We start from the raw sequence: 14,591 nt of genomic DNA on the forward strand, positions 1-14,591 counted from the left end.
TGAAGTCCCTTGCTAGGTTCATTGATATATGCATTCTGTAGAGTCACTGGAGTCCCTTACTAGGCTCAATGATGCATGCACTCTGTAGAGTCAATGAAGTCCCTGACTAGGCTCATTGATGCATGCACTCTGTATAGTCAATGGAGTCCCTAACTAGGCTCATTGATGCATGCACTCTGCGGGGCTAGTGATACACATTACACGGTGCATTAATGCACGCTTTGTGAGTAGGGCACTGATTCTCCTTACTAAGCCTATAGATGCATGTGCTGCATGGTGGATCTGATTCCCCGTTACTATGCCCATTTATGCATGGAAAATGTGGGTGCACTGGCACATATTACTGTGTGGTCCCTGATGTAAATTACTAGGCTCAGTGATGCTACACTATTGCATTAGCCTTGGTAATTACATCACCTGTCACTGAAGTGATTACAAATAACAAAGCACAGCTAACATTTGCCAGCGCTTACTTATACATGGATTGCAGTGTAATGTTGCATTGTAATGATCTCAAGAGCCCGACGTGCCACTGTAGGTCGAGCACGTTTGTGACTTTTAATGAAGCAGCCTTCCACCCTGTATAAGAGCTTTAGAAGCCAGGCCTGAAATAGAGTTTTTATCTGCAGAGACTGTAGGTTCCACCCACCCCTCGAGGGCTTAAAAGGGGATAAATGTATCAGAGTCCCCAATCTGGTTGGGGCTGGCTTCGTACAGTGTCAAAGCAGCAGCATAGCTGAATAGGGTGTGGAGGTTGGTGGTATGAAGATGTGTGGGATGTGGTAAGACCCACGTCAGCAGCTTGGCCTCTGAGCAGCCATCCCCTAAGGCTTCATTGGAACTGTGATACACTTACGGTAAATGGTGGGACTTGGATTCTTATTGACAGGTAGTATGGATAAGCCAGCTATGCAGCATTTTTTATGACTAATGCATGACATTGACACGTATTTTGGGGTTTCTTCCTTCCTTGTGTGTATAGATAAAAGGCACCGGAACAACTCGCTATGTATTTCACCCCTTGTCAAGTCGTGAACAGATAGTAGGTAGGTAACTGATTCATTTTTTTTCTCAAAAGTGGCGCCATAATACATTAATTGTATATATTTCTTCTGCAAATCAGCAACAGGAAATATATCACACAGAGTATGCATTAGGGAGCATGTATTCTTCTGTTTGCTTAGTGCCTCAAGTCCTCTAATTCAGGCCAAGAGTTTGTCTTACTTTTGGGTGATTTCCACTCGGATGACTGCTATGTATTTAAGGACTTGAACCTTTACCATCTTTTTTCTTGACTCCATTAAAGGTGCAACTGCAAGTGACAAGCGAACAGAGTCCCTTCCATCATGAATGGGCACCTGCTGTGCTTTTCCTTGCTGTTGTTCAGCGTCTTTGGGGACTGGCTGCCCATGTCAACTTCAAGTAAGTAAAGTATAAATAACCACCTACTTACTGCAAGTGTCCAGTAAAACACACATACACACACACACACATACACATGCACACATACACACACCCACACACACCCACACACCCAATCACACACATAGACACACACATGCACACAAACACACACTCACTATCTCTCTCTCCAAATATTACATATCCTTGTGGTATTCGCTCTTACACTCAATCAGCCCCATACTCAACTGGCGCTGCGATGATGGGGACATAAGAAGCATGCGCCTCCTATTGCAGTGCATGTAAATGTAATACGTGGAGTCACAAGCACTGCATGGTGGGGACCCAGCTTATAGTTAGCGCAGTAATTATAACCGGTAAATTGGGGAAATTCAGAGGTTTTCTGTTTTTTAAACATTAGTCTTTAACTTGTTTCAACACAAATTATAACATCACTTTAACTGTTATTTTTGTTTTATTCAGTGGAGCAAATATTACTTATATTGATGAAGTTGCGTTCTGAACTGTAGGGAAACATTTGTTGGAGGAATATAAAAACGTTCATGTTTGCAGATGCTCGTTTTCCCAGTGCTGTGATTTTTCTGAAAATCTTGTGCTTTGTTCTTAATTCTTGGCAACCCGTTGGATGTAAACTGCGCCGTGCCATTGGTTTCTTTACTAAAAACGGTCGCTGATGCTTTGCTTTGATGTCTGGATCTCCCCTGGGATGCTGTGGTTTGGAGTGAAGCAGTTTGCAATGATGATGGCTTTATCCGTTGACCCTGTATGTAGCATACGTGTGTGATTTAATTGTTGGCAGATAAGTGCACCCGTGGATATGTGTGTTTGGTGCTCGTTGTCTTCTAGCCGATGCAATTGTAAAGAATCATTTTACGTGTTGATGTCCCCATTTTACCTGGTACTTTTTTTGGCTGCGGACTTAGTAATAACCAAAGATGCTGAACGAAGTGAGACACAATGAGATATTTGAAGAACTAAGGGCTCCCTTTAAGGAACGAGTTTACCTCTTTGCATGAGAGTAAGTCTTTACATATTTTGTGCGGTTCCATTTATTATTGATTTTTGGCTGAGGCTGCGGTTCGAGAAAATGCGGGATCAGCTTGTTCATCGAACCGAGTACTGTCCCCTCAAATGCGAGTCAGATGGTACCCAGGACCCACTCTTGTCTCCGCAGAGGATGATGGGATACATTGTTATTTAAACGGATATAGATTTAGATAGAGTAAGAGGGAGAAGTTGATGGGAAGAGAGAGATAGAAAGAGGTTGACATGGAGGGCTGGGTAGGATTTGAATTTGTCTTTCTCTGTAGTTCTCTCTCCCTGGCTTTCTCTCTCAGTCCTTCGATATGTGCCCTTGCCTTTATCACTCTGTTTCCATATCACCATATCCCATGTAGCTCTCTATCTCGTTCTTTCTCTTTCTCTACATGTCTTTCAATCTTTCTCCCTACCTTCTTTCATTGCCTCACTCTGTTTCTCCATACATTTCTCTCCCTCTCTTTCTTTTACTTTGTCCATCGCACCTTCCTTTTGCTTTATTTCTTGTGCTGTTTCTCTCGCTCTCCCTGTCTCTCTTTCTCTGTCTCTCTCCTTCCCTGGGCCCTATTAATGTCTTGGATGAACTACCAATTTTGGGTGCTCAGCAGGGGTGGCCGGCATGTCTGGCGGATGGATGGGTGGGCACGGGGAGGAAGGGGTCAGCTCGCGTGATGCTTTAAACAAAAAAAAAACCTTACAGTGACGCCGCTGGGTCTCGCGTCTTTTCCCCTGTTTGCCTGTGTCCAATTCCAGGTCGGAACAGGAAGCAGGCAGCCAAGCTCCCACCCCTAAGCCAATCACAACGCTCTAATGGAGCGGTGTGGTTGGTCTGAGGGCTTTGACATGGCGCTCAGCCAGGGGCTGTAGGGGTGGCCATGTTCTCCATGCAGGCTGTAATGCAGCCTCCATGGAGAACAGGGAAGTGCGCATGACTGTTATGGGCCGCCCGAGAGGGCTGATCAAACAGTAATTGCACAGAGAAGTGTTTACCACTCCTACCCTGCATTCCGTTATTATCATTTTATTTTTTCCTTTCTTTGCTGCTCCTGGCAGTGGGGCAACGATCCTCCGCCTTAGCGGAGGAGCCGCCACTGCTCCATGCTTTCTTGTATTACGTGCAAACTTAGAAGCTTTGGTCTTGAAATGCTGTGAATGGACTGGGACGTAGAACTGCAAGCTTCAGGTGCACTACTCTCTTTTTTTGTGTTCATGGAAACTGGAAAACGTAATTTGTGAAATGATGTGACCGCATTGACCTTTCTTAATAATGTATGCTTTGTTTTTGGGTCACATGCTGTATATAGAGGTAAGCTGAATCTGTGGTGGCAGAAGTGTGTTTTTTGTTCTTTTTTCCCTGTATCTGCAAGGGCAGTAGAAACTATCGAACACATGTACTATTTACTGTTTGAAAAATGTTGGTCATAATTAGAGACCAGTATTTCTGTGACCAATAAAGATTCAACCTATGTACTAATAGATCAGTTCTTACAAATTCAAATAGTTTTGGGTGAGAATCCAACCTACCTCATGCATAATAATGAGTTAGGCCGCAAATCGCGATCCACTATGATTCATTGCCATCACAGAATTGGGGGGCTGCTGGGGTCAGCAGACCACTATGTTTGTGATTGCTTTTAAATAGAGCAATCTTTTTTTAATGCAGCTCATTTTACACAAAGGAATTTTTTTTGATCCTTCACAAAGAGGAAGTAATTTCTTTACAACTACTGACAGGTTGAGTAACCCATTCGCAAACAGGACGGGCCCCTATTTGCAAGCAGGTTACCACTACCTTTTAGTAGTTAATAAAATATGAATGTTTTACAACCAGTATTTGATCAGAAAACATTAATACAATTTGGTATTTGGAAAGAATGCCCTATTGTTATTGTTGTTGTTATTTTTGATTTATAACGCGCCCAATCACCTACAGGTCTCTAGGCGCTCGGAAATCGATGATACAAACAACAACTTGGCAATACAGAAAAAGGCATCCACTAGTCTAAATAGCATTCATAGACCTCCTAAACAATAGTGTTTTTAAACCCTTCCTAAAGCGTAGGAGGTTCTCTTCCCTGCGCAGCGACTCAGGTAGTGTGTTCCATAGCTGAGGAACTAGCACAGAGAAGGCTCTTCCTCCCTTGGTAACAAGTTTGTACCGGGGGCAGACCAATAGTTGAGAGTCTGAAGATCTAAGAGTTCTCATTGGACTGTACACCACCATGCGGTCTTTGAAGTATGCAGGCGCCAAACCATAAATTGCTTTGTGGGCTATGCACAGATTTTTAAATTCCACTCGCTCTTTAATAGGGAGCCAATGAAGGCTCTGTAGCAGGGGAGATGCTTTGGATCGTCTTGGCAGTCTAAAAATGAGACGAGCAGCGTCGTTCATAATGACCTGTAACCTATTAGTCAGGGTTTTTGGCAGGCCAAGGTAGAGGGCGTTTCCGTAGTCTATCCTCGAGATCACGGTGGCTGCGACAATAGAACGTAGCATGGATTGGGAGATGACAGGTACTAGCTTCCGTAGCTGTCGGATAATGTTGGTACAGCTACTCACCACGGAAGAAATCTGATTGACCATTGATAGGTCGCAATCTAGTTTAATCCCCAGGCTCTTTACATTCAGGCTTGGTTTTGGGGCCGGGCCTAACTCTGCTGGCCAGTAGAGGTCACACCATGGTGAGGTGGCAGATGGAATCACCAATACCTCGGTCTTATCTGGGTTAATTTTTAGAAGATTTTCTGTCATCCATTGGACCGTGTACCTCAAGATGTTCTGGGTGTGAAGTTGTGCGGCAATTGTGGTTTCGACACTCAGCAACAGCTGCGTGTCGTCCGCATAGTTAAATACTGTGCAGCCCATGCGCGCCAGGGAAGCAATCAGAGGTTGCAGGTATAGGTTAAATAGAAGTGGGGACAGGGCCGAGCCCTGAGGTACCCCACATTCTAACGTCCCCACTACAGATGTTTCTTCCCCAAGTTGTATTCTTTGGGTCCTTCCCAACAGGAAGGATTGCAATCACCTGAAGGCAAGGCCTTTGATACCAAAGTCACTCATTCTTTCAAGGAGCAGAGCATGGCTGACGGTATCGAACGCCGCTGAAAGATCTAACAAAATCAGGGCGCTCGGTTTCTTACCGTCAGCCAGGCTTCTCAATTCATCCAGCACCGAGAGCATCACCAACTCGGTGCTGTGATGCGCTCGAAACCCTGCCTGTCGTTCATGAAGTAGGTGGTGAGACTCCAAGTACTTAGACAGGGATTTTAGTACATGTTGTTCCAGTACTTTTGAAAGGAATGGTAGCTGAGAGATCGGCCTGTAGTTCTTTAGTATTGCGGGGTCTGCGCCTGGCTTCTTCAGTAGGGGTCTTACACGCGCTTCTTTAAGTTCTGCTGGAATTTGCCCTGTCTTCAAGGATCTATGAGGGAGATAACACGCTCCTCCAATAAGGGACGGGCTGTCTGAAAGACTTTAGGTGGGCACGGGTCCGCTGGAGATCCGGATTTGATTCTATCCATCAGCTTTCCAGACTCAGTGTGGCAATCTCTGGAAACAGTGCGATGGAGCAGTCAACTGGTTCATGAGGAGCTGTAGGTGTAACCATCCCTTTTAACGTACCACTTTTTATCTCCTGGATAATAGTTCTTACTTTCTCCAGAAAGTATCCCTGGAAGGTATTGCAATCTATGGCGGACTGGGAACTGTCTGGTTTTTTAGTCAACTCCAACAGGATCTTAAAAGTCTCTTTCTGCACATTGGCTGCCTTATTTAGGCGGGATTCATAGTATTTGGCTTTAGCAAGTGTGATTTGTTTTTTGTATACATTGAGGGAGGTTCGGTAGAGGTTTCTGGCTGAGTCCTGCTGAGTTTTTCTCCAACCTCTTTCCAAAGCTCTGAGTTTCCTTTTATGGTCCCTCAGCAATGGCGTAAACCATGGGGCCTCCCTACCGGGTCCTTTTATCAACTTCGTTCTTTTAGGTGCTATCTGATCCATAGCTAGGGTCAAGCTCCGTGTTAAGTCCGCGTATTGCTGATCCAGGCTATGGTCTGGACTCAGGGACCGATCCTTTGGCGAGAGCACCTTGGTCAGGTTTATTACATCAACCTCTGCCCAATTACGGATATTCCTGACTTTCGGTGGTGGATTATTTATTTGGCCATTAATGCGTATCTCACAAGATACTAGATAATGGTCAGACCATATACATGGGGTTACCCCTAAACATGCCCTTTCCATTTTCTAATTCAGTATGGTTGCCTAAGCCCATTTAGCGACCTGGTAATCTGTTACTGCATCACTAAGTGGGTTTAGTACATTCAAAAACACATTAATTGGTTGCAAAAACAACTGCAGGCTACAAAATGACAGCATTTGCGTCCAGTAAATGCATTTTTTTTTACATCTGGCCCTTTGTTTATTGTATTCTTTATTAGTTTTCTGAATATTGAGGGGTCTCTAAAGAGTGTTGTGCAACTGTAGTTAGTGTTAATATGGAGACCTATATTAATTATTATACTCATAAATAAATGGATGTTGCAGTAATATTGTTTTAAGAAAAAACACTGACGTAGATAATGATCAAGGTTTTTGCAGCAAACTCTACTTGGCCATCTTTAAAATGTGAGCAGAGGCAGCCCAAAACCTGCGCTCGGTGTGCCTCTGGTTGAGTAGGAGTCCATATTGTGGTGCAATGAATATGCAAAAGTATATACCATAATGATTAAAGCATAGTTTAAGCATAGTTTACGACAAAACAAGAGTTGAAGCAAAATAATGAATAAATAAATAACCTAAATGCCACCATAGTTCACCAGTTATGGTGAACAGTGCATTCATAATTCCCTCAACACATGGCTTATGATCTCACATTTGACATAATTGGACATATTTAATCACAAATGAATGAAACAATGTGCCTATTATAGCTGACAAACATATGTGGCTTTAGATGTTGCATCATAAACATAAGATCCCTTCAACTGAATATATTTAAGAGGAATTTCTTTGTTTTTAATTACATATTATTTTGACTTCAAAGTAGTAAACCTTAACTTTGCTTTAACACAGCATTCCAGTGATTTAGTTTGCTTTATGAAACATATACTTTGGCTCCTGGGCAAAGTGAGAGTCCACTCTCCAAGATCTTGGTAATGCATTCTGTAGGTCTTGTCCAGTACCCAGTCTTCAAACCCACAGAACCCACTGAACACAGCCGGGCCTATGTGCTGTAAGTTCTAGGCAAATGCTTTGGCATTAACCATGGTCTTTGATCCAGCCCTAATGCCCCAGATTATGCTGAACACTGCATTTAACCAAAGACCAAGTAGAACAGTTTATTATGGCAAAGTTGTGGGAGGCAAGATCCTCTATAGAAAGACAGAAAATACAGAGAAAGTTGTTTTTTTCTTCTAATTTTGACAATTATGGAATGCTTTTTATTTAAATGGGTTATGGTACCACCATAGAAAAAGAGTCCAGGAAACAGTTGAGATTAACATTGCAGGCAAACTGTTTGTATGTCAGTTTCTGTAAGGAAACGTTTAAATAAAACTATCATTTAGAACCATATGAAACACTTGTTTTGTGTTAAATGAGGGTCTCAAAGCATGTCATGCACTTCAGAAACATATCTAGAATTCCTATTGGGTGCAAATGATTTAGTAACTTTCTAGGATACAAATACTAATGCACAGTGCTATTGGTTCCTATTTGGAAATATAGATGTTTTGTATGTATGTTGAGGAGAACATGTGCTGTGGCCTTTGCACATCCATTATAATGCTAGGGTGTTTGTTCATCCATATGGAGAAGTGTGCTTAAATTCCCATCAAGTCCACTAAAGAAGAAAATGGAGGCAATCTTCAAATTGTTGAATTGATTGTATTAGTCCATCTCTGAAATATGCATATGACTCCGTATAATTATTTTCTCTAGAATGTAGAAGATAATGCAGAGTGCATAGTGGGAGCTATTGGTGCATTACTCACCAAAGCCAGTGATATTGAATGTTATTTTGCTTTGTTCTTAACCATAACCTTATGTTAACTAAAGATTTTAGGAGAATTTCTGTGGTTGTCTCGAACAAATGACCTAGGGATCATAACAAATACTTTTCAGTGAGCATTGAGGGCCTTATTTATGAGAAGTGTCGCATCGCGGCGAAAAAGCAGCAATGCAACACTTTTCAGTGCGCCCTCCATTTGACACCATGGATTTACAGTACATCACATTATGTCGCAAGGAGTTATAGATATGTCAGTATTACTGTTTTATCTGTAGGTGTATAAGTGGTGCATTGCTGGGGTGTGTCTTAAAACAGGCGCAAGTCTAGCAATGTGTCTTTCCACATGGGGCAATCACCATGTGAAAGGGCCTGCATCAGTCTTATGCCTGATGTGAGGTAGGCGTAAGGTTTTGACGCATTGGTGTCCTAGTACTAGTGAAATCTGCACCACTTCTACAAGGTTTTTTACAGGGGAATGCCCAGCCTGCATACATTATACCTCATGAAGGAATAATGTAGCGCAGAGCTTTACAAAAGGACGCATCTGCTTCTGCTTAGATGCGTCGATGCGTCCCTTTGGCACATTTTTAAAAGCTGCCAGTACGTCACAAAACTTGAAGAAGCGGCTGCACAAAAGTGTCACAAGGCCTAAAAAAATAAGGCTGTGAATGTTTTTAATTGCATACTTTGGACCATGGCCAAAGCAATAAACTGCTGAACATGGCCATGCCAAGCTCATTGGACTTTGGACAAAGGGCAAGGTCATTTTACAATTACTTACATTGTTCCTGCAAGACCTAAATACCCATGTTAGTAATATGGGTGACCTAAATCAATGTGTTTCTGTATAGATCCAAGATGACAGCTGGCATGTTCCCTGAATTTGAGGACAGGATCAGTCCTATGTCATCCCATATGCACCCTCCCTTGAGTAGCATGATGCAGTCCCAGTTCCGTTTAACTCTCTCAAATTCATTTCTGCAGTGTTTGATATGTGAATCTTTGTGCGTCTCCCCATTTGTGTAATGTTTGCCATGACATGCTATAGATCTCCATCTAGCTACTCATAGTAATCAATGGTCAGCAAAATGGGCAGTGGAAAACAATCTTCCCTTATCCAATCAGAGCTGAATATTTTCTTCTAATTTTGTAGCCTATTAATCGGTCGGTTTATAATTCACAAATGAATGATCCAAATATAGAAATTATTACCCCTGCAAGGTTCCCCTGAGACACTTCTTTGATGGAAATATATCCAAACTGACTCAAACAATTTAGAACCGGAAGGGGCTAATTTAACTTCTAGCTTCATGTGAAATTTGGTGTAATTCTGTTCTGACGGTTTTGCTGTAGACGAAAGTAAGCATTTCAGTGGGACATTACTTTTTTTACTGATAAAGCAAAGTTCTCCAAAATAATATTGATTTAAGGAGCACATTTAGTATAATCAAAAATATTTAAAAATCTCAACAATCTATACAATTTGTTTTACAGAACCTGGATTGCATAGCAATAAAGTTGGTGAAGACAGGTTTTTATGATGGTTTTTATGATGGTGTGTTCAGCAAATATAGGAAGAAGCGAGTGACCTATTTAACGTGGAAGTACTTGACAAATACATCTGGCATGCCTACAACGCAACTAAAACATAAGGCGTTTTGCTTAACTTTGTTAACAGGTCCACCCTGTAGCCAAAATATTTTTCATCAATCAGACGACCATCCATCTTAAAATTCACATAGAAACGCCATCATTCTGGTTCTAAATTATCTCAGAGAAAAAACATCATCCTTCGAAGCTATGCAGTGAAGCATCCAGTAAACTGTATTTTACGATGGTTTAAATTATTCTCTTTCACATTTATGAACCTTCATTTCTATCACTCTACATGTGAAATTGTTATATAAGGTCATTGCGCAAACAACCAACCCCTCTAAACTAAGTTTAAGCAAATAATATTTCAGCAAATTAATAACATTATATTTTCCAGCAGCTTCCATCATAAATCTCACGTGCATTCAGTGTTTTAGAAATCCCAGACAATCATGGCTCCATAAATTCCGAATATTAAATAGCTTGCAAAAAGAACAATTGATGGACAGATTGCAGAACAATGGCATACATTTACCCCAACCACTGGATTCAAGCTAGCCTGGCTGATGAGGGGTGTTACCCCATAACTGGTCCACAGATGTTTGTTTCCGGTCAAGGGAGGACCTGGCTTGGCAGTTCAGGCTTGACTGTTCCCATGAGGAACAAAGTCATGACTGATTTGCATATGGCTGGGTCCGAACTGGGGTGACGAAGTGAGCTAAAGAACGATGATGGATTCACCCAGATATGTGACTGGGGGTGAGTGTCTGAAAAGTTTCAGCACTCAGTCCATCATCTCCTGGTGTTTGCTTTATTAACTCAATACTTGGGCATGTTTTAAAATGAAGACCTCCAAAGCACAGATAAAGACTGAGCGCCTCAATTGAGGCACCTTGTCTTAATGACAGACACGTATTCCAAAGCATATTCTCTTGCCTCATCAAACTTTCTGAGGTTAAAAATACCTGAAGTCTCCAAAGCACACTGGAATACCGAAGGTATTGTATATTAGACACTAACCACAGAGCAGGAGCATGTCACTTCCCAACTGGGTTAAGCAATTGGTTAGCGTTACTGCAATGCAGAATAGTCATACAAGACTTCCAAGAGATATTAGCTGTAACCAAAATCCCTAACTAGGGATATTCACCAACATTTTGTAGCTTAGTTCTATTACCCAAAAACCTCTAATGGAAAAGTTTCAATATTTTTCAAAAACATCCTGTTTTCAGTTTCAAATGCTAATCATAAGGCATTATGATCAGCGTATTCAGACAATGCTGTCAATTGTCTTCATAGTCCTATAAGTACAGGATCAAAAACAATGAGGTCATCAGCACTGGAATTAAGAATCCACCAAAACTCAGAGGAAAGGAAGTTATATTAGCCAAGCATGTTAGTGAATCCATAGTATGCAAGAAGAATAGCATAGGGGCCAGGGTGAATCACCATTTTAATAAATTTGACACTTTAAATGTTTTGAAAATAATTTTTGGGAACCAGTCATAACTCTAACCTAGTTTTCTAAATGCAATGCCAGAAGAGTCCACAATAGATCTTAAGGTGTGTCCAAATTATTATTTTGATCCAAGGCTTGGATTTATCTACACAAATAAAGGCACCGGAAAAGTAATAAAAGCTATATAGACATTCTGCTTCTGTGTAGCATATAATGAGAACTGTCACTTTAAGATCATCCCAAAAGAGGCGTGCCATTTAAAACAATTATTCAAATAACTTTGCTGTCCATTGAATGATCTACTTTAAATATGAAATTAAGAACCGGAGGGATGCATCAATAGTCTGACAAATTGTACACTTCTCAATTCATAATTTAACTCGTAACTATATTTATATGACCGACCCTGTAATGTGCATCTGCAGTACCAGATTCAACAGAGAAAAATACATCCCATTTTCATTTGCAGTTTATTACCTTTAAGGTAGACTGTATGGTAGCCATTATAGCTTTGCAGTAGTTGTGCAATTGGTCAATCACTGCGAGAGACCCCAATGAGTTTGTTGGTCAAACCGTGCCTTTGGATGCCCTTTGGAAGTGATATTAGTGCAGATACGCTTCATATGTTTTTCTGTGCATAAATATTTCAAGAATATTTGGAATATTTCGCTAAAAAATGCACATGGGCGCATGGAATCATATTGAAACAGAGTACTGTCCGGGCAACATCCAAGATAAAATAAAGCAAGATACATATGTTTTTCTATGTAACCTGCAGAGTGACATTGGTGAGACCAGATTGAAGTTGTATGATTCCAGTCTGTTTAGAGCTTAGGGCGCATACTTCAGTTCTTGGAAAGGTGCACATGGCAGCACAGACTGAACCAGGCGGGTTGTGCTGCCTGTGAATCTAATGGTTAAGCATATACTGACAGAAGTTAGAAGGTGGACGAGACACTGAGCAGATGATCTGAAGATTTGCATGGAAAAAGCTAACAGTAGCAGGGAAGACACACGGCAACATGCAAGGGCAGTGAAAGACGAATATCAAGCAGAAAAGCAAATGCAGGAATTATTAGGCTCTGCCATCTAGACTGTGAAGCTTGACGTAAAAAATACTATGGGGTCCTTGACAGTACAGGGAAACAACCATAGGGAACACAATGTACCACACCTGCAGCCAACACCATGAACAGTAGCTATACCAGAACCAAGCAGAAGAGAAGGTACAGTATTGGGAACACCAACATCCTTAAAGATGCAATGAGCAATGCTGGAAGATTGCGCCTAAAAGTGATAGGTGGGGCAGATTTAGGTCACTGTCAGAAGAATGAATTGTTAGAAAAGTCAGCACATGGCCAGATGTTTGGGGAAAGGGATCAAAGTCACCGGGGATTGGAATATTGAGGACAGATATACTAAAATACAGTGCAATGCAGTACAGCACCCATAGTTACTACACCATTTTGCACAGGAGGGAAAGAGCAGTATATTTACTAAATATAGCCTGCTACGCCTCTCTTCCCATGTGCTGTCGCACAAACACCATGGTGCACCATGATAGAACATGGTGAAAAGGTGTACATGTGATGTCTAGCATAGGTTTTCTACAGTACAACATCCAATGCCTGAACAATTTTTGAAACGTCCCACACATTGGATGTGTGTAGTATAGCGTTACACCCAGGCATTATTTGAACTGTGTGAACAAAGGGAGAGACAGGGGTGGGCTATTTTAACACAGGTCCAGCATACATGCCCAAGTACTGAAAGCAACCAGAATTGGTATGCAGTTCCTAAAGTGATAAGAGTATAGTGACTAATGTGGGAACACTAATGATGTTCGATAACCATAAAGGAGGAAGGGGAATTCCTCCTTTCGGATAGAATGCTTTCACACACCCAGCCCACTAGGTGTCATGCTTCATCATTGGGCATGCTCCTCGTCGGGTCATCGGTGCATTACCCGACGGGCACCCTCAGTGGTGGTCAGGGCCACATTGTTTGAGACTAAAAGGCAAGAAACATGTTGACCACATAAGTGCAACTACCCACAACATCACTGTAGTTAGTTGTCATCACCTTTTTAACCAGCGTAGGAGGCAGGATTATTAAAGAAGTGGCCCTGACCACCGTCCCCTGTTTTAACTCACTATCTTTACACACAGTACACTTCTACACCTTAGGGCCCCCCACACGCACTCACCAAATGGCAAGGATAAAAGATCTCCGCCAAAGAGCCCCCACTGAGGGTGCCCGTTGGGTATTGCACCGCCGACCCGACGAGGTGCACGCCCAATGATGAAGCATGACACCTAGCGGGCTGGGTGTGTGAGGGCATTCTATCCGAAAGGAGGAATTCCCCTTCCTCCTTTATGGTTATCGAACATCATTAGTGTTCCCACATTAGTCACTATACTCTTAACCCTTAAGGAACTGCATACCAATTCTTGTTGCTTTCATTATTTGAACTGTGTCAAGAAATGAATATATTTCTCAAATTTTGCTACTGCCTCAATGAGACAATATATTTTGAGGCAAAGTCTGGTCTGCCAATTAAAACAGATGAAACTTACTCTGGATCGTCCAAGTATAACCCATGTAATGACACCCTTGACACAAAGTGGCAACAAGAAGCGCAAATCACTAATTACACTGAAAAAAGGGATAATTTTTAGTGCAATAAATTTTTGGCTGACAAGTAAAAATACTTTCGAGTCTGCTTTGTTTCTCATTGTGTGACTTTTCAGCATAGATTTGATAAATCTGCTCCTAAGTCTCCGGGTCTTTCTGCTTTCTTTGTCCCCTGCCCCATAAACCCCATCTTATACCTTTGAAAAAACTTTAGCTCTATGCTGTTAGGGCCTTCAGACTAAACCCAGGTCTGAGTACCTAATTTATTCCCATCAGGTAGAGTGGGTCATGTTTTGCCTTCCCCTTGCCCTTTATTCCAGACTAAGGTGAATTTCTCCCATCTTGCGATGTCCTTACTGCCCTCGATCCGGTCCTCAGTGTTTCCTACTACTCTCAGTGTCTCTAAACACTTATGGTCATATTCAGCTGTCAAGAG

The 14,591-nt window shown here is 41.8% G+C and overlaps 1 protein-coding gene across 1 annotated transcript in view; it reads left to right on the forward strand.

Moving 5' to 3' along the window:
• Nucleotides 1-1,000: 1,000 nt before the first annotated feature.
• LOC144786128 (uromodulin-like) overlaps nt 1,001-14,591 on the forward strand; it is a 649,354-nt gene continuing 635,763 nt past the window's right edge. The window contains exons 1-2 of the mRNA XM_078665094.1: nt 1,001-1,046; nt 1,307-1,422. Of these exons, the coding sequence (XP_078521220.1) occupies nt 1,347-1,422 (76 nt within the window). The 5' untranslated portion in view covers nt 1,001-1,046; nt 1,307-1,346. The remainder of the gene's footprint in view (nt 1,047-1,306; nt 1,423-14,591) is intronic.

The sequence above is a fragment of the Lissotriton helveticus genome, chromosome 10 (assembly GCF_964261635.1).
Source record: "Lissotriton helveticus chromosome 10, aLisHel1.1, whole genome shotgun sequence".
In the NCBI taxonomy this organism is placed as follows: Eukaryota; Metazoa; Chordata; class Amphibia; order Caudata; family Salamandridae; genus Lissotriton; species Lissotriton helveticus.